Here is a 26,422-nt window from a genome sequence, read left to right on the forward strand (position 1 = left end):
TTCATTTAAAAATACAATCCTGGTATTTCTCCACTCTCTTCAGTATAGTTTGGAGGGGTAATCATAAATCCTTGCCAAATCTAGCAAAGATCTACTATTGTTTATCTTCTGATCACCTTGATATACAATAAGGTTAGGAATGCAGGACCCTTATGAAAATGGGAAAATACAAATTTAAAAACTGTATTATTACTTCTTGCAAAATTGCTTCCCATAGAAGTTGACTATAGAGTCACAGTGGAAGACCAAATATTTGTAGAGAGAAAATATTAATCCAATCTACAAATAATCAAACTCACAAATATGGAGGGCTGACTGTATTTTCCTTCTTTCTCAAACCAAAATGACACTAAAATAAAACTTGAAAACACAGTGGCCTATTTTAAAGAAGCTATTTTTGGTCCCAGGTATAAACTCTGGATTTTAAATACTGTACAGGAATTTCACCCATCTAAGCCTTAAAGAATCTTAAACATGTGGAGCCTTACAGGAAAGTTTAACCTCAAAAAGGCCAGAGTACATCACCCACTAAGAGATAGGAGAGACCTGGTGATTACTGAGCTAAATATATGCTCAGTCCTTACAGTCAAAAGGGGTAGAGGAGGATATTGTCTCCATAAAGATTACAAGAAGTGATCTTCTGAAATAGCATCAGTGACGTCACTAGTGGACAATTTCTCTCCAGAGCCAAGGAAGACTGAAGTAGATTCCTCCTGCTCTGAATTATCATGCGGTTCAAATTCCACACAAAAAAATGACATGGGACAGGTGGAGCATGAAATGTTTTGTTGAGGGGGCTTCATTCCACTCAAACACATTTTCTACACACCTGTTTAGAGTCATTCTGCTCCTGCTTGGAAGCAGGAGCAGAATGACTCTTTCCCTTGTCTAAACTGGCAGGTAGAAGGTAGAACCCTTGGTAAATTGCAATAGATTATCATGGGTTTCTGACTCCAGTAACAGCAAAAAAAGCTCCTAAATTAGGTTGCTGAGATAGAAGGAAAGACTGGAGGTAAACATCCAAAATGTGTTTCTTTACACTTGGATCAGTTACTTCTTTGGCTATGCTGACTAGGCAATTAAAAGTTGTAATCCAAAGAATTAATATTCCCAAACTCTGGATTTTTTTGTGTGTGGCAGATCAATCAACTGAGTTCTAGTACTAAAAACAAATCCTGGGTTTAGCAATATGTTCAGAGATACCCTTGGTTTTTTTTTATTCTTATATCTCCCATTTGATTTATTATTTTGCAGCTGGCTCTAGATTCTGGTAAAGAGTAGGCAATTCTGCAGCCACAACAGGAAGCTTCCCTGCCTTTAACCTTGGGAACTAGACAAATCTCCTGTACTCTACAACTCTACACAAAATCAAGGCTTGCAAGCATAATATATAAATGTCCTGCTGACATGGTAGGGATAGGTCTGTATCCTAAGCATGTGCTCTTCCACTGAATTATGATCAAATGTCTGTATTATATTCAGAGTTGATGCTATTGTTACAAAATACATGGAGTGAAACATTCATGATCAGTCCCTTGGTCATCTCTACAGTAACTTTTTGTTTATCTAGTGATATCTATATATTTCCACTCGGATCCTCCCTCATGTTGCACTGGAACAGGCATGGGCAAACTTCGGCCCTCCAAATATTTGTGGGAGGTGAAGTAGAAAACACCTGAGGGCCAAAATTTGTCCATGCCTGTATTAGAAGATATAATTATGTGAGTCCTTGGGTTTCACTTTCTTTTACTCCTCAGTTGCCTGGCTGAAAACAGACCAACCACCACACCAACAAACCCTTATCCCCCATTCCCACCCCAGAACAAAACATCTAGCAAAATATTTTCTATTAAAAATCCCACATATGAATAGCCATCACATCTGAATGTACTTTGAAGTTTTTGCCACCCATTCACCCTGATAGGTGAAACAAATGCCTCTGTTGTGGCTATTGTTTTGATCTCTCGCTGTTTCTTTTTCAAAAAGCTGGGGCCCCTTCCACACAGCTGAATAAAATCCCACACTTTCTGTTTTGAACTGGAATATATGGCAGTGTGGATTCAGATAACCCAGTTCAAAGGAGATATTGTTACATTCTGGACCATATGGCTTTGTGGAAGGGCCCCCGAGGAGGGAGGGAGGACTGCACAAACCAAGGGCATAGCTGGGAACCAAGCTTATCTTCTCTCCTTGAAAAGTCTCAAGATCATGTAATCAAATTATCACAGGAAATGCCAACAGGATACTACCAATCCTATTCTCTTTTTATTATCACTAAAAGGGTTTCAGATTTTACCTAATGTTGAAGAGACTACAGATAGCGTGTTGGAGTATATTATTTTTACTGCATTTTGCGAGCCATTTTGGAAAGCATTTACTGGAAACACATGATTGAAATCCTTTAAGCAAACAATATTACTCAAATACCCTGTTTCCCCTAAAATAAGACATCCCCAGAAAATAAGACCTAGTAGAGGTTTTGCTGAATTGCTAAATATAAGGCCTCCCCGAAAGTAAGACCTAGCAAAGTTTTTGTTTGGAAGCATGCCTGCCAAACAGAACACCAGAGCATGCAGGATCGGTAAATGTATGTACCATAAAGTGTTGTACATGGAAATATTGGTAGTAACAAGAAATTCTTGATAGGATTCACAGTTTGTCTGGTTATGCTGGTTTATGATGACAACTACTGTACATTATATAATAAATGTTCATTTTTCCCCAACAATTAATGTGAATTCTTCTTCATGGAAAAATAAGACATCCCCTGAAAATAAGACCTAGAGCATCTTTAGGAGCAAAAATTAATATAAGACACTGTCTTATTTTCGGGGAAACACGGTAGGATTTTTACCACCATACATTTAATTAAGATATTCTCAAGGTCATTAGAATTTAAATGTGTAATTTATACAGTAACATGCTTTACAACACAATCCAATAAGTGTTTATGTGGAAGTAAATTCCATTGAGTTCCATTTATTTATAAAGCTGCCAACACTTTTGCAGGGATTAATTAATTAGCAGGACTGCTAATTAAAAATGTTATTTCTTTTTATCTTAAGAATGCCTGCTTGGCATCACCTTTAGTGATGAAGGAACAGTATAGACATTTGATAATTTCTATAGGTTCCTTCATTACCAGAGGTGATATCAGGAAAATAGATTTAAAACTCAACAAAAAAAACTGCAGAGTATAACTATTTTTTAAAAACCTGTAAAAACAATTTTAAACACAGTACAGTTAGCCCTCCACATTTGCAGGTTTTACTTTTATGGATTTTATTATTCAGATCTGATTACTACATTTTCTCTCTAGGAAGTTGTAGGTCCTCCAGCACAACTCCATCTGACATTGACCATAGAGGACCTAGAGGTTCGTGATGAGATCACATCACAAGGCATTTGTAGATCTTCCAGTGTAACCCTATGGTCAGTCAACTTCCAACAGAATCCTAGAGAAATATTCTCCCTGATTAAAAAGAAGTATTTTTTTTAATCACAGATTTTCCACTTTCGCAGGGGTCTTGCACCCATAGACCCAACCAATGTGGAGGGCTGACTGTATAACTGTAAAAACTAAACATAGACACTGAATCCTATGTCCAATTTCCTGGACTAAACCTCAATGAATTAAGTGGGACTTACTTCTAAATAAAGATATATAAAATTTGTTGAGTGTTTAGGTTATATATTTATATACTCCTCTTATTTGACAGCATCTCATCATGTGTATGTATAACTCAGTAGGAACCTAAGGAGAATCCTACAACCCTAACAAGTATTCTCTTAATTGATAGCAACCAACCACATACTTATACAAAGTCCACCTATGCATCCATAATTGTGTTCCCCAGCGACTGGTATTAAGAAGCATTCTGCCTCCAGTGATGGATATAATAAATAGCCATTCTGGCTAACAGCCATTGATGGCTTTGTCCTTCATAGGACACTTTCAAGTACCTCACAAGTCCTTTATTCAATATAAATTGATCTGGAGAGTCCTCCCGGCCATTTACAATGATTAGCATGATCACACAGTACACTTTCCAATGCGCTCTGGATTTTTAATACACACAGTTTTTCAAAGTAGGGAAGAGCACTCAACCTGTGCAAAGGGAGAGCTAATCCACAAGCAAGGATAACTCAATTTTCTGAGGCAATTTCATGGACACCTGAGCTGAGAAGCATCCTTGTGCTTTTATCAACAGAAATTGCAGGCTGGAAATATAGGTTAAGTATCTTTTATTAGGAATTCCAAAATCTGAAGTATAGTACTCCAAAATTCTCTGCATAGATGGTGAAGATAGGGACTCCTTTGCTTCCTGATTATTCAGAGTACACAATTTTTGGTCCCTTCTATGCTGCCATATAATTCAGATTATCAAATCAGATAATCCACATTATCTGCTTTGAACTAGATTATGAGTCTACACTGCCTTATAATCCAATCCAAAGCAGATAACCTGAATTTTATATGACACTGCAGAAGGGGTGTTTTTCATGCACAAAAGTATTAAACATATTGTATAGCATTACCTTCAGGCTATACGATATATATATATATATTCGTGTCAGGAGCAACCAGTTGCTTCTGGAGTGTGAGAATTGGCCGTCTGCAAAGACGTTGCCCAGGGGACACCCTTTTTTTTTTGGATGTTCTTGTGGGAGGCTTCTCTCATGTCCCCGCATGGAGCTGGAGCTGATAGAGGGAGCTCATCCGCACTCTCCCCGGGTGGGATTCGAACCTGGCAGCCTTCAGGTCAGCAACCCAACCTTCAGGTCACAAGGGCTTTTATCCCCTAGGCCACCGGAGGCTCCACCGGAGGCTATACAGTACAACCAGTATTATAAAAAAATGTGAAATATGAAACAATTCTGGTCCCAAGCATTTTGGACAAGGAAAACTCAACCTGTCTATAGCATGGGAGTAATAAAAGCAATAGAGTTCAAGATATCCAGATGGGACTAGTTCACCCACAAAACACAACTGCACCATGGAGAAGAAGCTACTAAAAACCTGAGACACTACGGATGAAAGTCTACCATTTTCTCAGAAAGCCATCACTTGTGCGGCACATTCCTCCTGAATATGTCATAAATGCACAGTTTCGGCTTCAACCTTCTCCAGATTCATGTCCGCCCCCAGGTGCCTCGGTGCCACCCCCTGAAGTCAGCAAGCCGTGCATGAAAAGGCTACAGCTGTGCCTCGCAAAGCTTGTTTTTCAGCTACAAAGGGCCATTGAAGAGGGTTATTCTTTTCCTGAGCAAGGGAGTTATTTGATATACTTTTCTCCCCTGTCCATCCACCCCAGTCCCCTTGGATTCTGCAGGTGCAGAAGTGACCTTGCGCTTTTCGAATACCAGAAAAACAAAGTATCTCAAAGTGGAAGCATACAGGAGTTCCGTACCAACAAATCCACTTCAGTTATTGGGAATAGGTGGGATAAGATTAACAATAACAGGGACAAAAACAGTGCATCCCTTCCCAATCTGCTTCCCTTTTTATGTCTTGGACTTCAGCTCTCATCGATCCCATCCAGGCACAGCCAATGTTCAGGATAGATGGGTGGATGGTAACTGTAGTCCAAGACTTCTGGAGGGCAATGGCTGGCACAAACCCATGTTGCTTCCTACGTGAATTCTTTGAGGCACTGCATAACAAACAATACATTCATGAGCAATCAATCAGTACATAACTTACCATGACACTTAATAAACATAACACTTCACTGTCAGTTCACTAACACTAACCATTCCACACTTCCTTAGTAAATCCTCCCTCAGGAGGAACTAATTAAAATCAATTAGGTTTTTTCTAATGAAAAGGGGCAACATATTTAAATCTATTTTTAAATTTACTGATTAATGTTGGAAATTAATTTCATTAATCAAGAAAAATTAAATGAAATTTAAGTTATTCATTAATTATGTGAGAAACCATGCCAAAGAGCCAGCAAACTGGATATTTCTCAGCAGGTTCTTTACCCAAACCCTACTTCGTTTGGATTTGGGGGAGGGTTGCCTTGCTTTTCGACAACCCTATGGTTAGTGTATTAGGCAACAAGAGTCAAAGCATTTACTCTAGAGTATTTTTGTGGGATTGATTATCTTGAGGATTTTCAAAGCTAGTGTCTCAGCAAATGATCCCCCACGCACACTGTTTCTGAACATAATAAAGGATCAATTTTACTGAAGCTGTACATTTTTATATCTATAATACATTTAAAATTCCAGAAAGAACATCAGAAATTTGTGTAAATTGAAGGCTAAACAATTACAGGAATTAAGGAGGGGAGAATGAAATAATGGATAGCATTTTCTAGCTTCATTCTGGAGTCTTTTAAGTGAAACCTAGACGGCAATTTAGCATGAACTTAATACTTTACATTTTTTCCTCTCATAAACCAGCATGGTGTGATGGTTTGAACATTGGACTGCAATTCTGGAAACGATTGTTCAAATATCCACTTGCCCATAGAAAGGAAAGCCCCTCAGTGACTTTGGGCATGACATTCTCTCAGCCTCAGAGGATGGCAAAGGCAACCGTATGAACAAATGCTGTCAAAAAAGACCTGTGATAGGGTCATCCTAAGTCAGAGATGTATTGAAGGGACACATAAAGAATAAACACTGTATCTAACTGAATTAGACATTTTAGCTTAATAATAACTAAAAGCTTTAGACCTTTCCTACTTCTTTCTTTCTCTGCTTACATCAGAGCTACAAGCAAGTCATTTAGGAAAAAAACAAACAAAATAATATAAATGTGCCTACAGAACCTTAGCGTTTTGTGTGTATAGACATACAAATAAATATGCTGACAAAAATGTCTTCTAATTTCAGCAAATAGTTCATAGGGAACACTTTCTGTTATTAGTTAGTACACTGGGTCCAGAGAATAAATGTGACCTTGAATAATATAAGATTGAAGAAGGGAATGTATCCAGATGGGCAGACTTTAGACTTAAAATATCTAATTTATTTTCCACTAGAAACGTGGTGGAAACAGATGCATACTGTGGTTCAGGCAGGGGGGCATGCGATTGCAGAGCAGGTGCCTCTGAGCACATGATCAACCCAGGAATTTATACTGAATTCCAAAGCTGGAGCGGCTGCACAAATCTTGTTACACAAAATCTGTTCCTATTTCTCCCCACATATTTATGATATCAGAAGCCCAATTTAGGAGTTGTAGTTGTTGCTACTGTTCAATCACTGGAAGCCTCAAGCCTTTGCTAATCTTCTGCAAATAACCCAAAGATCTACCAGCAGATCCCAGTCCACCTTCTCCTTACCATCTGTCAATGGGAAGAAGAAAAAGAGTTTTAGATTTTGAAGGAAGAGGGGGAAAGGGCACATTCAATTCCTTTGGGGAACCATTGGAAAATCACGGATTCCTTGCTTTTCTCATCTCGTACAATGGAGCCTTGTGCCGGCTGGACTGCCGATCTGCAAGTTGGGTTGCTAACCTGAAGGCTGCTGGTTCGAATCCACAAAATGGGGTGAGTTCCCATCTGTCAGCTCTAGCTTGCGAGGACATGAGAGAAGCCTCCCAGAAGGATAGTAACATATCCGGGCATCCCCTGGGCAACGCCTCTCTTTGTAGACTGCCAATTCTCTCACACAGTATGCTCTCAAGTCGCTTCTGACACATTAAAAAAACTCATATAATTATTATGAGGATACCATGAACTGCAACCTGTTATTGAGCTGTGATAGAAATGCTGAAGAATAAACACTAATTTGCAATAACCAATTAGGCTCATAGTTTACAATATAACACATGATGGAAAGCATATAAATTATATAAATAAACCAGGGTTTTTTTTTGTAACTTCTCCAAAAAAATTACCAAAAATGGTTATAAAGGGTACACTTACACTGTAGCATTAATGCAGTTTGATACTACTTTAACTGCTATGTCTCAATGCTATGAAGTTGTAATTTGATGAGGCATAAGCACTCTTCAACAGAGACGGCTAAATAATCATGATTCCCATGATTCCATAGCATAAAACCATGGCAGTTAATGTGGAATAAAACTGTATTAATTCATGCATTCAAAGAGAAGACTTAAAGAAGTATATGAAATGATATGCTATGAATTAATGGCAAGACTGCAAAAACCACTCAGTAACAACCTAACAATTAAATATTCTCTACTTTCTTATGAACCTGGAAACACCGTTTCTGACATCTGCTTGGAGCTAACAACATTAAGCTCTAAGCACTTTCGCATTGCATTGTTAATTTGTTGTTAACTGCTGTCAACTACTAGATGTAATCTTTACAACAATCCAATGAGGTAAGTCAGGATTACTTCCCATATTGCCAATGAGATCATAGGGGTGGGATTCTGCTTTCTGGTTACAACCACATTTAAACTTCAAGATAGGAAGGTTCTCAGAATCCATTAGCTACCAGATCCAGCATGTCTGTGCATGGAAAATGTGAAAGATGAGGGGTGGATAGCCAGTGTGCAGATGCTAATGTACTTAATCTTTGGATTTGCCTACTGCCTAGCTTTTGAGGCAAAAAAATAAGTCTAGCCAGGCTTATTTAAAACCCTTCAGAAACTTCATCTGAATATCCTCCAGACACATATTTTGGTAAATAAGGATAGTCCAATTCCTATGCAATTAACCCAGTCATTATACTTGTCTAAATAGTTTCCATCAGCTTTCTAAAAACACACAAACAAAATCCACAGAGAGATCTGCAGAAGAGTTCAAGCCATGGGGATGTGTGAGATGTTACTCTGGCCAACCTTTTCAATGTGTTGTCGAAGGCTTTCATGGCCAGACTCACTGGGTTGCTGAGAGTTTTCTGGGTTGTATGGCCATGTTCTAGAAGCATTTTCTCCTGGTGTTTCACCCAGAAGTGGATCCAACAAACGTAACAACCTCTGATGATCCCTGCCATAGATGTGGGTGAAACGTCAGGAGAAAATGTTTCCGGAACATGGCCATGCAGCCCAGAAAACTCACAGCAACCTTTTCTAGTTTTTTTACAAGCTTTCATATCTCCAGCTGGACTGCATGGACTTAGAACATTATGGAAGCTCTCATTCAACAGATCTGGAAGACATAGGTTTGGAGACAACTTGGTATGTTTGACTTTTGACACTACCTTGTAAGGGGCGTTTGTCACTACATACACCCATACAATATAAAGGTCTTCAGGCAAAGACAAAGCTGATCATGTCAAACCAAGATAGGAATTGATTTTAATCCAGTTTTATTATCAGATGCTATCCAAAGATGAGTTAAAAAAGAAGAGAACTATTGGCCGTTATTACTTGCTTGTAACTACCATATATGCTATTTTTAAAGGAACAGTGCAATCTATATATTAAAAAAATGTTCTGACCATTTCTAACTTAAAGTAAACAGCGAAACTACACACCCAAAACACACGAAATTTGGCCACAAAAGACATGGTCATCCCTACTGTGTTTAGACATTAAAAAAAACAAGAAAAATAAAGTTCTAATTAGAGGGAGAGGAATAATTGTTTTTTTCCCATTGCTGCCAGTTAGAAGGCTAAGCTCTACCCACTTTGTCTCCTAGCAACCCACTCAGCTATTTAATGGCACCCAGGGCCGCTTCAATCAGGCCTCTTCCACACTGCCTATAAAATACAGATTATCTGATTTGAACAGGATTATATGGCAGTGTAGACTCAAGGCCCTTCCACATATTACCCATTTATAATCTTATATTATCTGCTTTGAACTGGATTATCTTGAGTCCATATAATCCACTTCAGTGTGCATTTTATACAGGTGTGTAGAAGGAGCCTCATATAATCCAGTTCTAAGCAGATAATATAAGATTATAAATACACAATAGAATCTCACTTATCCAACATACACACCCCGGGGGCAGAACGTTGAATAAGCGAATGTTGGATAATAAGAAGGGATTAAGGAAAAGTCTATTAAACGTCAAATTACATTATGATTTTACAAATTAAGCACCAAAACATCATGTTATACCACAAATTTGACAGAAAAAGTAGTTCAATGCGCAGTAATGCTATGTAGTAATTACTATATTTATGAATTTAGCACCAAAACATCACAATGTATTGAAAACATGGCCGACTGCATTGGATAATCCAGAACATTGGATAAGCAAATGTTGGGTAAGTGAGACTCTACTGTAATATGAAATAATTACTGTGGTATAATAATACAAAACAATATAATCTCTAAAACCGCGGCAATAAATAAAGAGCAACACTCTGAAAGCAGGGAAATTGGGAATTCCAGAAAGGAAACACTCAGGACCAGCTAACACTTCCCAACAAAGGATTATCGCAGGCAGGAAGCAAACAGGCTTTGAAGCTGCAAGGCCATTAAATGCTAATCAAGGTGGCTAATTGCAGCATTCATACCTGCCACACCGAGGCTATTAATTGCTATTCAAACTGGCCAACCAAGGATTCCGCAAGGTAGAAAGCGGCCAGGCTTGCAAGCAGCAAGGTTATTCAGTGCTATTCAACCTGGTCAACCAAGATTTCCCCTAGATAGAAAACCCCCAGGATTTGAAGCCACGAGGCTACTCCATCCCATTCAACCTGGCCTAGCAAGGATGCCCTATGTAGAAAGGGGCCAGGCTTTTAAGCTGCAAGATTATTCAGTGCAGTTCAAGCTGGCCAAACAAGGATTCCCCTACTAAGGAAGTAGCCAGGCTTCGAAGCGGCTCTTTGATTGAGGGTGCTACTCCAACTACTCCAGAAAACGACCAGGCTTTGAGGCTGCAAGGCTATCCACTGCTATTCCACCTGGCCAAAAAATTATTCCCATAAGCCACAGTCACACGTGGCCGGGAAAAGCTAGTGCAATATACAGCTATAAATACAGTGTTGGTGTCCTCATTACAACATATCAGCACAGGGCAATAACATCCTTTCTTCATTCATAAATGTTGACTTACCCTGTATTACACAGCACACATCCTGGGTAAAATGATAGCTATTCAGATAGTGGCAAATATGTAACAGTCTTTTATATAGAAACAACCAACATTAACCTACTGGGTAACTATTGCACATATAATAAAGTCCTTAAATTACATTTTCTTCTGATATCACAGTTTACTCTCCAACTGCCACCATATCCATCTGTACACCCCACTACCAATTTATGATAGTATTTGTTATATAGGATGAAGAGGCCTCTAGATCAGATAAACACATGCCACGACAGATTTAAGATGACACTAGACTGGCAATCGTTCAGTTAGAGCAGGCAAACATGTTTCTCTCATAGATTTTTAAATAACACCTGTTATCATCCCAGTCCATACAAGTTAGGAGTTGAGGAAGATGTACTCCAACAAATCTGGAGGCTGCCAGGTTGCCCATCCCTTCAAGAGAATAGAGAAGTTCCTGCAAATGAATCTAGCATTATTATACATTACCTCAAGCCCACTGTTCTTATCCCAAATGCAAGTAATTATTTGGGTGAATTCCATTTATTGTCATGGATTTAACTAGCAAATGGGTGTGTTAAATTGAAATAAATGATCCACTGGCATAGTTGGACGCATACTCTTTGAGTCAGTCTGGGGAACCTGTGCCTCTCTCCAGACATTGCTAGGACAACCTCACAAGACCAGCCTGCCCAGTGGTGAGGGATGACATTAAGCGCAGCTCATCTGGAGGATTGCAGTTGTCCAGTCTCTGTTTTGGCACCTCCCCTGGCATGTATACCCACAGAAAAGGAAAGTTACTAGAAAAAAATTAAATCCACAGTCCAAAGGCAAGTTGATAACTGTTGGGTAGAAGCCAGGAGTGGCATGAGTCAGCCGCACCCAGAGGAAGCACATGTTCACACTTGTGGCAGCTCACCCAAGCCTCCAGGACAAAGAAAAGCATGAGTTTCTCCTATGGAATGAACTGAATATTATCTATTACTCCTCTGTATACTAATGATTTTGATCAAATGCTTTCCTTCCCATGAGCTCAAGGCAACATACACAGCTCTCTTCCGCCCCAGTTGCTTTATCTTTGCAACAACCTCCCTTTAAGGCAGGTCAGTCTGAACATGAGTGATTGGCTCAAGGCTGCCCAGTAAGTTCCATGAGTCAGTCAGTGGGAACTTGAGCCCAGATCTCTGAAGTCCAACACACTGTGACCTTTGACCCTAGTACTACCCAATGGTGAGAGATGCTTTCTACTCTTAGCCGCTCACTTCAATGTCTTCCACATCCTTGTTGTAGGATCAAGGGAGAAAACTATGTACAACAGTGGTTCTTCAACCTGTGGGTCCCCAGGTGTTTTGGCCTACAACTTCCAAAAATCCTAGCCAGTTTACCAGCTGTGAGGGATCTCTGCGAGTTGGAAGGCCAAAACATCTGGGGACCCACAGGTTGAGAACTACTGATACACAACATCTTGAGTACTTTGGAGGAAAGATCGGAAGTAACTCTCATAAATAATCTTTCTAACCCAACTTGTTTAGCATCAGGAATATCTTCACTATGCAATTTATATAAGGAAGGTCTGTATCAGTGTTTCTCAACCTGTGAATCCCCAAATGTTTTGGCCTTCAACTCCCAGAAATCCCAACAGCTGGTAAACTGGCTGGGATTTCTGGGAGTTGTAGACCAAAACACCTGGGGACCCGCAGGTTGAGAACCACTAATCTGTATGAATAGGACAGAAGTTGGTTGGGCAAAGAGGTCTTCATCCTGATTGATGTTGGGTTTAGTGGAGATGAAGCTTCTAGAGTTTTAACCCAAGGACACTTTGACAAGCAGAAACAGTATCTGTACCTCCCTCGGACTGCTCTGTTCCTCCTGGGTTTAGCTGCAACCACAACAGTTGGAGGGAAAACAGATATTCTCATCAAGTGTACTGTTATGAAGCATCTCTATTGGGTCCAACCAAAACCCATTGAATATGCCAAGGTCCTCTGAAGATGCCAGCCACAGATGCTAGCAAAACATCAGGAGAAAATGCCCAGCAAAGAAACTACACAATACCTCAAGGTCCGTAACTTTTACAAAATATCTGGCCTACAATTCCCAGAAATCCCGGCCAGTTTCACAGTTTAACCCACTGCTATGGAATCATGGGAGTTGTATATTTGCAAGATATTCAGCCTTTCCTGCCAGAGTGTTGGTGCCCCCTACCAAACTACAAGTCCCAGAATTCAATAGCAGTTAAAAGTAATGTCAAACTGCATTGATCTTACAGTGTAGAGACAGCTTCAAAGTCATCCCTACCAAGTGGCCCAATGTCTACCCTGTAGAACAGTGGTTCTCAACCTGTGGGTCCCTAGGTATTCTGGACCACAACTCCCAGAATCCCAACCAGTTTACCAGCTGTTAGGATTTCTGGGAGTTGAAGGCCAAAACATCTGGAGACCCACAGGTTGAGAACCACTGCTGTAGAATGAATGCAACTGGATGCCACTTTAACAACCACGGCATGTTAATGAGGAAGAAGACATGAAAACTAGGAAAGGCTGCATGAGTATGAATGTAGTTTGAAACATGCAGATAGGATGCCTTAAGCTGCATTCATTCTGCTGTGCAGACAAGGCATGGACAAACTTTGGCCCTCCAGGTGTTTTGGACTTGAAATCCCAACCAGTTTACCGGCTTGTCGAAGGTTTTCATGGCCGGAATTACTGGGTTGCTGTGAATTTTTCATGTTGTATGGACATGTTCCAGAAACATTCACTCCTGACGTTCTGTCCACATCTATGGCATGCAACAGGTGGGCGAAACATCAACAGAGAATGCTTCTGAAACATGGCTATACATCCCGGAAAACTCACAGCAACACAGTTTTACCGATTGTTAGGAATTGTGGGAACTGAAGTCCAAAACACCTGGAGGGCCAAAGTTTGCCCATGTCTGGTGTTTCACTTTATAACTTTCCTAACAGGATTGTTATGAGAGCCTCCTGCTACAGAATTTCTGCTACAACACGTTTAAAACCCTCCCTGGAATGAAGTACATAAATCAGCAACATGATGAAAAGAAATTGAAGTCAGAGGGGCTCTGTATCCCAGGATCTGTTTATCCCAGATTATCTGGCAGTGCAGACTAATACAATCCAGTTGAAAGCAGAAACCTGGGACCAGATCCTGGGATATAAGGCCTGTCTGGAGGGGCACAGTGCCTCCTGGTTGCTCAAGAAAACCTTATGTGAATACACCAAAGAGAAGGAAAGGGTTCTTCTTCTTCCCCCCCCCCCCTGTTTCATCTTCAAAGCCAACACATTCCACTAGAGCCAGGACCGAAATTCTCAGGGTGATCCGCAAGAAGGCCTTACATTTATTATTTAAACTATTATGTTTATTCATATCATGATCTGATCACCATGCTCAATATATCCCATATGCATGGGGGTATTGGGATAACAATACAAAAGGTTTGCTAGGGTAGATCCTGTCTCACCCAGACTCAACCCCCCCCCCTCCAAAACAAAATCCTGGCTACCCTACTGACTAGCGCCCCTCCACCTTGGCATCTTGTCTTTTCAAGTTGCTTCCCTTCCAGGACAACCACCTCACTGGCTTGTTTTCAGGCCACCTTTTGGCGCTGGGTTGCTGAGCTGACCTGCGAGGCTCGCCTTCCCTTCGGGAGAGGCTGCTTGTGTTGCTCTGCCCACACAACACACACCCAACACACATACAGGCACACCCCGGAACTCCTGCATTCTTGGTTAGCAGGGATCACGGATGCCAAACCTAGCGGGCTGGGCTGTTTTGTTGTGTTTTGAATCTGCTTCCGAATCTTTTTTGTTGTTGGGTTGCTGTGAGTATGGCCATGTCCCAGAAGCATTCTCTCATGACGTTTCGCCTGCATCTATGGAAGGCATCCTCAGGGCAAGGAGCCTCCGGTGGCCTAGGGGATAAAAGCCTCGTGACTTGAAGGTTGGGTTGCTGACCTGAAAGCTGCCAGGTTCGAATCCCACCTGGAGAGAGCGCGGATGAGCTCCCTCTATCAGCTCCAGCTCCATGCGGGGACATGAGAGAAGCCTCCCACAAGGATGGTAAAAACATCAAAAAAACATCCGGGCGTCCCCTGGGCAACATCCTTGCAGACGGCCAATTCTCTCACTCCAGAATGCAGACGGCCAATTCTCTCACTCCAGAAGCAACTCCGGTTGCTCCTGATACGAAAAAGAAAACCCCACAGGGCCCTTCCACACAGCCAGATATCAAGGCAGAAAATCCCACAATATCTGCTTGGAACGGAGTTTTCTGAGTCTACGCTGCCATATATTCCAGTTCAAAGCAGAAAATGTGGGAATTGTGTGGAAAGGGCCTCAGAGGTTGTGAGGTCTGTTGTTGTTGTTTTTTTAATATGGCGCGATATGCGTCAATCCCTGCGACGCCTGTGGGATTGAAATCAGGTAGCACTTCCGGAAAAAACGTTTTCACCGCACATGGATTTCTGTAACATCTACACTGAGCGTTTAATCCAGTTCGATGTTAGCTAGTGGCCAGACAACACACTCCTCACAACGCGTGCGGAAGAAAAAAAAATGCGCACCAATGGTTTGTGGAATTACCACCTAAGCCTCGAACGATGGAATCATCTGCACTTTCCTCAATAGCGGGTTGAAACTGCACTAAATTGTCAGCGCAGATGGGGGGTCATAGCTCTCCGTCCCGTCTGCGTGATTATTTGCTTCCATTTCTCCTCTTTTTTCTCTCGATCTGAGCATGCGCCTGCAAACAGGTGGTTTCTCCGAGGGTTCAGGAATCAAAACAGACGCAGCCAAACCCTTAACCGCGACTTCCAGGTGTTGGAGGGCAGGGATCGGGGCCCCACTCAGGCGGAAGTGGGTCCAGCCTCCCCCCTTCCCTCCGTCCACACCTCCCTTCCCAGAAGTGGAAAAGGCCAAAGGAGTTCGGAGCCCAAGTTTCCAAAAGCGCGCCTCCGAAGCGGGCACAAGCCTACACTCACAGAGACCTCAAGAACGATCCAGTACAACCCTGCAGGAAAAGCACAAGCCGAGCCCTCAAAAAACGCCAGCCTTTTTGAAGCCCAGAAAAACTCCCCAACCAGCCTTGGCGGGGTTGATTCAAAGCATAGGGAAAAACTCGTGTTCAAAGTCGATCCAGCCTAAAACGGATCAGGTAAGAGAGAGAGAGAGCGAGCTACAAATGGCCACCGCAAGCCACGCCAAACTGGGCAGCCGAGCTCTGAGTTTACAGCCTCTAGCTGGAATCGAGGTCCAGCCAAGCAGCCTAGAGACGCGCACAAACACACAGAGATGTATCTCTCTACACTCACAGCCTCCTCTCCTGCGGCTCCAGCTGCCGGTGCATGGCCAGGGAGAAGCCGAAGAGGCTGCCGGGCTCGCCGCTCCACAGGACCACGTTGCCGACGTCCAGGTTGAAGGCGAGCGTCAGCCCCGGCAGGAGGAACAGGTACAGCGCGGGCGGGGGCAGCATGGCTGGAGGTCCCTGCAAGGGCCGGGGTCCCGCGGAGAAGAGGCCACAGGCTCCCCGCTGGCTCCCTCCCTCTGAATGAGCCCCTTGTTCTCTCCAGAGACTCGCACCGAGTGACGAGGAGGCAGAGCTCCGCCCCGACAGACAGGCGCCGCCCCCTCAAACCTCGCCTCGGACTCCGGAGCAGCCCACGTGAGTCAGGCGGCTCCCCTGCCGGGTCGGCGCGCCTCCAGGGACGGATCCCAGGGCAGCCGCAGCCCCACCTTGGGGTTTCCAGGAGGGAGAGCAAAAGCCCCTTTGCAGCTCCGATGTGGACGGGAATCAACTACTACTACTGTGCTCATAATGACTGGCTATATCTGCCTAGAACAGGGGTCCTCAAACTTTTTAAGTGAAGGGCCAATTCATGGACCCTCAGATTGTTGAGGGGCCGAATTATCATTTGGAAAAAAAACCCGAACAAATTCCTATGCTCACTGCACATGTCTTATTTGTAGTGCAACCCCCCCCCCCCCCCCGCCCCGGCAACAATTACTTATTTATTTACTTACTACATTTATACCTCACCATCTCTCACCCCGAAGGGGACTCAGAGCGGCTTACAAGTTGTATGTACATACAATATATTATATGATTAGCATAGCACAATATTAGCATTATATATTACTATATTATACTACTAGCTGTGCCCGGCCACGCGTTGCTGTGGCGAAGTCTGGTGGTCTGGGAAATAAAGTATTGAGGAATTGGTGGTAGTTAAGGTCAAGGGTCAAAGTTTTCCCCAGACATTAAGTGTCTGACTCTGGAGGTTGGTGCTCATCTCCATTTCTAAGCCGAAGAGCCGGCGTTGTCCGTAGACTCCTCCAAGGTCATGTGGGATGACTACATGGAGCAGCGTTACCTTCCCGCCGGAGCAGTACCTATTGATGCACTCACATTTGCATGTTTTCGAACTTCTGGGTTGGCAGAAGCTGGAGCTAACAGTGGGGGCTCTTTCCGCTCCCCCAATTCAAACCTGTGGCCTTTCGGTCCAGAAGTTCAGCAGCTCAGCGCTTTAACACGCTGCGCCATCAGGGGATATTATTTCCTAAAGGTTGTGAATATACAATATTTCTGATTGGGTTTTTTTGTTTGTTGGAGGCAAGTTTGAATGCTGCAATTAGGAAAAATGATTAGGATGTAATGGCCTTGCAGCTTTAAAGCCTGGCTGTTTCCTCCCTGAGTGAATTTTTTGTTGGGAGGTGTTAGCTGGCCCTGATTGTTTCCTGTCTGGAATTCCCTTGTTTTCAGAGTGGTGTTGTTTGCGATATTTTATGTGCTTCTACTGTCTGTGGCCCTGAGAAAACAGAGGATTTGCCAGACTTTGATGATGGGAATACTTGGTTGGGAGGTGTTAGCTGGCCCTGATTGTTTCCTGTCTGGAATTCCCCTGTTTATTTCCTGTCCTGGTTTTAGAGATTATATTGTTCTGCATTATTCTATCCCAGTAATTATTTCATATTAAAGTACAATCTCACTTATCCAACATTCGCTTATACAATGTTCTGGATTATCCAACGCAGCCTGCCTTTTCATAATCAATGTTTTTGTAGTCAGTGTTTTAAATTCATTGTGATATTTTAGTGGTAAATTTGTAAATACAGTACAGTAGAGTCTCACTTATCCAACATAAATGGGCCGGCAGAATGTTGGATAAGCGAATATGTTGGATAATGAGGAATTAAGGATAACCCTATTAAACATCAAATTAAGTTATGATTTTACAAATTAAGCACCAAAACATCATGTTAGACAACAAATTTGACAGAAAAAGTAGTTCAGTACACTGTAATGTTATATAGTAATTACTGTATTTACGAATTTAGCACCAAAATATCACAATATATTGAAAGCATTGACTACAAAAATGGTTGGATAATCCAGAACGTTGGATAAGCGAGTGTTGGATAAGTGAGACTCTACTGTAAATACTACATAGCATTACTGCGCATGGAACTACTTTTTCTGTCAAATTTGTTGTATAATATGATGTTTTGGTGCTTAATTTGTATAACGATTACCTAATTTGATGTTTAATTGGCTTTTCCTGAATCCCTTCTTATTATCCAACATATTCACTTATCCTGCCGGCCTGTTTACGTTGGATAAGTGAGACTCTACTGTATATTGATAATCTTCTATTATCTGCTTAGAACTGGATTATATGAGGCCCCTTCTTCACAGCTGTATAAAATGCACACTGAAGTGGATTATATGGCAGTGTGGAGTCAAGATAATCCAGTGCAAAGCAGATAATATAAGATTATAAATGGGTTATATAGCTGTGTGGAAGGGCCTTGAGTCTACACTGCCATATAATCCAGTGCAAATTAGATAATCTGTGGAAGAAGTCTAAGTGAGGCCTAAATCTGCCAGTCCCCTAACTGAAACCTGGCTGTCCCTTGGTTGCTAGGCAACCAAGTGGGCAGAGATTAGCCCTCTAAACTGGCAGCAATTGGATAAAAAAAATTATTGCTCTCCCTCTAATTAGGACTTTATTTTTCTTTTCTTTTTGTTGTATCAACCTTGAGGCGTGGATGATGGGTTGTGTTGTCAAATTTTGAGGTTGGGGGGCCTGTACTTTTGTTGTTTTGTGAATTGCCGTGATGCCATCACTCTTTTATATATATAGATACTATTATACCATAATATTATTGGTAATATTACATTTAATATATAATATATAATTAATATTATTATATTATACAATATTATTATATTGTATTATTATTATTAGCCGCCCTGAGTCCCCTATTGAGTGAGAAGGGCAGGGTAGAAATACTGAAATAAATAAATAAATAAATAAATAAATATTATATTGTATTGTAATATTATTATCAATATTATATGTATACACAATATATTATATTATTACCATATCATTCATTTACAATATTTTATTTACAACATTAGTAAATGAAAGAACAATACAATATTTAAAAATAAAAATAATTTTAACCAACATAAACCTATCAGGATTTCAGTGGGAAGTGTGGACCTGCTTCTGGACAATGAGATAATCAAGTAGGATTGTTGGTGTTGTGCCTTCAAGTCATTTCAGACTTTGGGCGAGCCTAAGTCTAAAACTGAGGGCGGGGGCCAGGTAAATGGCCTTGGAGGGCCGCATTCGGCCCCCGGGCCTTAGTTTGGCGACCCCTGGCCTAGAAGATCAGGGGGCAGAGGACTCTTACAAGTAAAACAAGCAGTCAAAGAAGAAGAACATGCCCTGGCAGAATATGTAAAGCAAAGTGAAGAACCTGCTTTGATTGAAGTCAAAAATCAGAAACTCCTCAAAGCACAGCAGACAAAAAAATCAGTACAAGAAAACCACACTAAAAACTAGAGCTCACAGCTGGCACAACAAAATATTGCATGGAAAGTTCCTTGACAAAATTCAAGGAAAAGCTGATAAGGAGAAGACCTGGCTCTGGCTCATGAATGGGACACTGAAGAAGGAGACAGAAGGCCTGATCCTTGCAGCCCAGGAGCAAGCCATCAGAACAAATGCAATTAAGGCCAAAATCGAAAAATCAGCTGATGACCCAAAATGCAGACTGTGCAAGGAAACTGATGAAACCATTGATCATCTCCTCAGCTGCTGTAAGAAAATTGCACAGACAGACTACAAACAGAGGCACAACTATGTGGCCCAAATTATTCATTGGAACTTATGCCTCAAGTACCACCTCCCAGCAGCAAAGAACTGTTGGGATCACAAACCTGCAAAAGTATTGGAAAATGAACATGCAAAGATACTGTGGGACTTCCGAATCCAGACTGACAAAGTTCTGGAACACAACACACCAGACATCACAGTTGTGGAAAAGAAAAAGGTTTGGCTCATTGATGTCGCCATCCCAGGGAACAGTCGCATTGACGAAAAACAACAGGAAAAACTCAGCCGCTATCAGGACCTCAAGATTGAACTTCAAAGACTCTGGCAGAAACCAGTGCAGGTGGTCCTGGTGGTGATGGGCACACTGGGTGCTGTGCCAAAAGATCTCAGCTGGCATTTGGAAGCAATAGACATTGACAAAATTACAATCTGCCAACTGCAAAAGGCCACCCTGCTGGGATCTGCGCGCATCATCCGAAAATACATCACACAGTCCTAGACACTTGGGAAGTGTTCGACTTGTGATTTTGTGATATGAAATCCAGCATATCTATCTTGTTTGCTGTGTCATAATAAAATAATAATAATAAATGTTGTGTTGTCGAAGGCTTTAATGGCCGGAATCACTGGGTTGCTGTAAGTATGGCCATGTTCCAGAAGCATTCTCTCCTGACGTTTCGCCTGCATCTTTGGCAGGCATCCTCAGAGGCTGTGAGGTCTGTTGGAAACTAGGCAAGTAGGGTTTATATATCTGTTGAATGTCCAGGGTGTGAGAAAGAACTCTTGCCTGCCTGAGGCAAATGTAAATGGTGCAAATGGCCAACTTGATTAGTATTGAATGGCCTTGCAGATTCAAAGCCTGGCTGCTTCTTACCTGGGGGATCCTTTGTTGGGAGGTGTTAGCTGGCCCCAGGGCCGTAGCCAGAAAAATTTTGGGGGAGGGGTTTTGAAAATTTCGGGGGGGGGGTTGAACCCCTGACCCCCCAGGTTCAGACCTGTCAATATCTGCTTGAGATAGTGCCTGGAGGGACTCTTAATGTTTTATGTCTCATAGACTTAGCATGGGGATTTGGTTAACCAGTTAAAATTCATGAGTAAACCAGTTTGTTTTTTTAACCTGAAAAATTTGGGGGGGGGGGGTTGAACCCCTAAAAAAAAAACCCTCGCTACAGGCCTGGCTGGCCCTGATTGTTTCTTATCTATTATTCTCCTGTTGTCCTTTATTTACTGTCCTGAGTTTAGAGGTTTTTTTAATACTGGTAGCAGTAATACCCTAGCAGGAGCCTCCTAGGGGATAAAAGCCTCGTGACTTGAAGGTTGGGTTGCTGACCTGAAAGCTGCCAGGTTCGAATTCCACCCGGGGAGAGTGTGGATGAGCTCCCTCTATCAGCTCCAGCTCCATGTGGGGACACGAGAGAAGCCTCCCACAAGGATGGTAAAACATCTGGGCGTCCCCTGGGCAACGTCCTTGCAGACGGCCAATTCTCTCACTCTAGAAGCAACTCCAGTTGCTCCTGACACGAAAAAAAATACTGTTAGCCAAATTTGGTCCACTTTCATTGTTTCCTCTTTTCTGTTGAAATTGTCCACATGCTTGTGGATGTCAATAGCTTCTCTGTGTGGTTGTTAGGGTGATCCAGCATTTCCGTATTCTCAAATAATATGCTGTATCCAGGTTGATTCTACTGACCCACTAAGAAAATCCAACAAATGCTATGTTCAGCAAAGGACAAGCGGGATCCTCCCACCTCTGCAGGAGTCTACCCTATATCATGCAGCTGTGGACAAGTCTACAGAGGGACCACCAAACGCAGCAGCATTGCCCAAACACGAATCAAGGAACATGAAAAACACTGCAGACTAACTCAACCAGAGAAGTCAGCCATGGCAGAGCACCTGATGAACCAACCTGGACACAGCATATTGTTTGAGAACACAGAAATGCTGGACCACTCTGACAACCACCATGTCAGATTACACAGAGAAGCTATTGAAATCCACAAGCATGTGGACAATTTCAACACAAAGGAGGAAACCATGAAAATGAACAAAATCTGGCTATCAGTATTAAAAAAAACTCTAAAATCAGGACAGTAAATAAAGAACAACTTTCAGAAAACGGGGGAATTTCAGACAAGAAGCAATTAAGGCCAGCTAACACCTCCCAACAAAGAATTCCCCCAAGTAGGAAGCAGCTAAGCTTTGAAGCTGCAAAGCTATTTAATGTTAATCAAAGTGATCAATTGCAACTTTCACACTTGCCATAAACAGACAAGAGTTCTTTCTCAAGCTAGACGTTCCACAGATATATAAGCCCTACTTGCTTAGTTTCCAACAGACCTCGCAACCTCTGAGGATGCCTGCCGTAGATATGAGCAAAACATCAGGAGAAAATGCTTCTGGGACATGGCCATACAGCCCAGAAAACTCACAGCAACCCAATAAATATATTTCATTTATTACCCGCCTCTCCTGATGGCTGGAGGTGGCGTACAACAAATTCAAAAACAAATGAACATAATATGCAGTAAATTACTGAATTTCAGAAATAAAACATACACACACACACATATATATGAAAACTTGTACTGAACACAGCGACATAGAGGTCATAGAATACAAATCAAAACTCATGAATTGAAAGTTGACTGGGTAAGCCTGCCAGAAGAGATAAGTCTTCCATTGGGTATTAAATTCCATCAGCTGTACCGGCAGGTCCTTCCACAGTCTTGGGGCGGCCTATTAAAAGGTCCTCTAGGTGACGGTGGCCAGATTCTGGCTGGTTGGAGTAAACACACACACCCCGAGGACCTAAGTGTTCTGGGCAAATTGTATGGGAGAAGGCAATCCTGTAGGTAACCTGGACCCAAACCATGCAGGGCTTTAAAGGTCAAAACCAAACACTTCGTACTTTGCCTGGGAACTTATTGGCAGCCAGTGGAATGACTGTAAGACGTTAACTCCTAGATGTTTGTGTAACCAATCTGGCTGCCATGTTTTGAACTAATTGGAATTTCTGTAGGATTAATGCAGTTTGGATACCACTTGAACTGCCCTAGCCCAATACTTTGGAATCACCAGAACTAGTTTTATGAAGTCTTAAGTTTTCTCCACTAAAGAGAGCTGGTGCCTCATCAAACGGCAACTCCCAGGATTCCACAGCACTGACCCAGACCAGTTAATGTGGTGACAGACTGTATTATTTCTATGTTGTAGATGCACTCCACATTTTCACCTGCTTTTTTAGTGTCCTTTCTTTCTCTCACTTCTTCCCGCTTTGCTCATTTGCTGCAAGCTGACCCCAAAGTGCCAAAGTAGCGTACAGTCTGTTCATTCTGCAGCTGAGTAGAGGTCTCGCCTTTACCTGTAAACCTGGGGTGCATCTGCACTGTGAAATTAGTGCAACTTGACACCCCTTGAACTGCCATGGTTCAATGCTATGGAATCCTGGGAGTTGTAGTTTCGGTGAGACACTAGAAGAAAAATCCAGAGCCAAACAGATTCATCCACAGAGGGATATTGCTTGAAGGCCTCCATGAGTGGGAGAGAGCCCACCACCACTCTAGAGAACTTGGTTTCATTGCCCAGTTTATCTTCATGACAAATAATAGGTTTTCATGCATTGTCGAAGGCTTTCACAGCCGGAATCACTGGGGTGTTGTGCTGTATGGCTGTGTTCTAGCAGCATTTTTTCCTGACGTTTCACTTGCATCTGTGGCTGGTGTCTTCAACCCAAAGAACTGAACCCAGGGTGGTACCAAATAATAAGTCCATTAACTCCTTGAATACTTGGATATGGAGGGCCAACCATAGTATATAATGTCTACAAATAAAGTAAAATAGCCTTCTTTCTCACAGCCCAGCTTTCTATGTGTATGTCCCTTCAAGTAGTCTAACAAATTTTGCTTACTATATACAGGGATATTTTCTGTACAACCCATTTGCAGATTTTCTCATAGTTATGTTTGTTTCTTACTATACACAATTTCAACCCCCCTTTGCCTTCAAAATAACTGTGGAAGGCTATTTCAAAGACAGCTGCTATCCTGTGGTCACACATTGAGCTTCAAGGCTGAGCAGTGATTTGAACTGAGATTTTCCCATCTTTGACTGCCCTTCGAATACCCAATAACACATTAACTGTTTATGGGAGCTAGGTCACAACATGTCTCATGTCTCCTTATGCTTTCTCAAGCCAAAAACCCAAAACCAACATGAAACTCTTGAGCGTTTCCACATCCTTTGCTAATAGGTATATCAGTGTTGTGTTGACCTTTTCTCCTGCAAATGCCTAAGGCAGTCTTTTCCAACTTGGCACCCTCATGTTTTCCAGTGTAATCTGTCTTTTTAAAGATTCTTAGGGTGTTGTATTGATTTAATGGTATTATTCCATACTACTTTATTGTTATTTTAATAGCACATTCTTCATTGTTCAAATATTCTTAATAGTTTAATATAGGCAGTCTACAAGATCTTAAGTTGAATTTGTATGTAAGTCAAAACAGGTAAATTTTTAAGTGTAACTCCAGACAAATATACATATATATATTACCTTTGGATAGCTCAGGGCAGGGTTAACACCCCTCTGGTGTTTGTTTTGCTGTCTGTGCCTCTGTTCAGGAGATTTTTCCTCACTTTGTGGCCCTGTGATTGTTGGATTTTGAGAAATTTGGCTTGTTGTGGAAACAAGGATTGAAGATAAAACTTCAGTGGGGACATCTTTTCCGCATGATAACTCTTCCAGGAGTGAATGACCCTTCCTTGGGATAGAGTTCTCTCATTTCATGTTGTCTCATGCCTGTTTTGGGGACCCTGGTGGCTCAGTGGGTTAAACCCTTGTTCCAGCAGGACTGCTGACTTGAAGGTTGGGTTGCCGACCTGAAGGTTGCCAGTTTGAATCCAACCCGGGGAGAATGCAGAGAATGCAGATGAGCTCTCTCAACTCCAACTCCATGTGGGGACATGAGAGAAGCCTCCCACAGGGATGGTAAAAACATCAAAACATTCGGGCGTCCCCTGGGCAACGTCCTTGCAGACGGCCAATTTCTCTCACACCAGAAGCAACTTGCAGTTTCTCAAGTCGCTCCTAACATGGAAAAAAATCCCTGTTCTTAATTAGGAGTCATTGGTAAGTCAGGTGTTTGTAGCTCAGGAATAGCCTGTACTAATGTTGTTCTTGTGTGTCTTTTTTGCTATGTTATACTCAAGTTAATTTGTAAGCTGCCTCTATTTAGACTAAGGAATAAAGTTCATCTTCTCCCCCTTCACCTCCTCCTCTGATGGTTTTGCTGAAGATAGCTTTTGCTTGGTCATTTTATTTGAAAGGCCAAGTGCCGAAGATGGATGAAGTCTTTGCAAAGTGATCTGATTATTTACAAACTCATGGGTTTATCAAGAACATATAAAAGGCACAGCAGACAGACGGACTTCAGCCTTGCTCGTAGCATTGTCTCTCGCAGGAATTAAAAAAGTGTACATGAGTGCTACATGCACCCTCACTCCCAAAAATCATTTAGCAGATTTTATGAATGTCTTGATGTTGTAATCAGAAAGTTTTATGTTAGTGTTTTCTCTTTGTTTCCATATTTTCTACAACTTTAGATAATCAAGAAGAAGAAAAACAGAAACAGTAGCAATCTCCAAAGATCTGATATCTTTAGTGCTACTTTTTCATCATATAAATAGGCATGATTTTGGTATGTTAATTGATTTATTGCAGGGAAGCTCATTGCCATCATCTACAATTTGGTGCACCCTAATTAATCTTTCTACTTAGGCTACATTTATCTGTATGCTTTAATCAATAATTCTTTTAATTTGAATAACCTTTGAAACCATATTTTAAAGACATTGAAAAACATATACAGTTGTGCCTGAATGGAAAAGATGTTTATGACTGACTGAATCTTCATTCATTTCAAGTCTGGAACCAGCCTATTTTCTCTGACCTCTACCACCCAAGTGCACATACCACCCAACAAATAACTCTTTGGACTGCAACACACACAAAATACCAATGCTTGGGGAAGTTACTTTGGGGGCTTGCTGGATAGGGGAGCTGTAATTTTCTTAGGGCCCTTTCACACTACAGAGTTGTAGTGCTATTTTAACTGTGGATTCTGGAGTTTGGAAGGGTCTTTAGACCACTTGGCCAGCCTTTGACCAAACTACAAATCCCACGATTCATTGCAGTGGCACCACAGTACTATAATTGTGTAGTATTTATTATAAGGGTACTAAGCTTTTCTCAGTATTGTCAACAACAGTCTGGATGTGTCTCTTCAGTCAGGAGCTTTTCCAGCCATATCAATAAATTCTGGAGATCAAACCTACCGTGTTTC

The 26,422-nt window shown here is 41.8% G+C and overlaps 1 protein-coding gene across 5 annotated transcripts in view; it reads right to left on the reverse strand.

The window, feature by feature from the left end:
• Positions 1–16,537, reverse strand: part of itga6 (integrin subunit alpha 6) — a 96,655-nt gene extending 80,118 nt beyond the window's left edge. For 2 of the 5 annotated variants that reach the window (XM_062969182.1, XM_062969185.1), the window contains exon 1: positions 16,269–16,537. In XM_062969182.1, the coding sequence (XP_062825252.1) occupies positions 16,269–16,429 (161 nt within the window). In that variant the 5' untranslated portion in view covers positions 16,430–16,537. The remainder of the gene's footprint in view (positions 1–16,268) is intronic. The other 3 variants (XM_062969181.1, XM_062969184.1, XM_062969183.1) reach the window with 2 other exon arrangements.
• Positions 16,538–26,422: the final 9,885 nt, after the last annotated feature.

This window comes from Anolis carolinensis, chromosome 1 (assembly GCF_035594765.1).
Source record: "Anolis carolinensis isolate JA03-04 chromosome 1, rAnoCar3.1.pri, whole genome shotgun sequence".
Taxonomy (NCBI): Eukaryota; Metazoa; Chordata; class Lepidosauria; order Squamata; family Dactyloidae; genus Anolis; species Anolis carolinensis.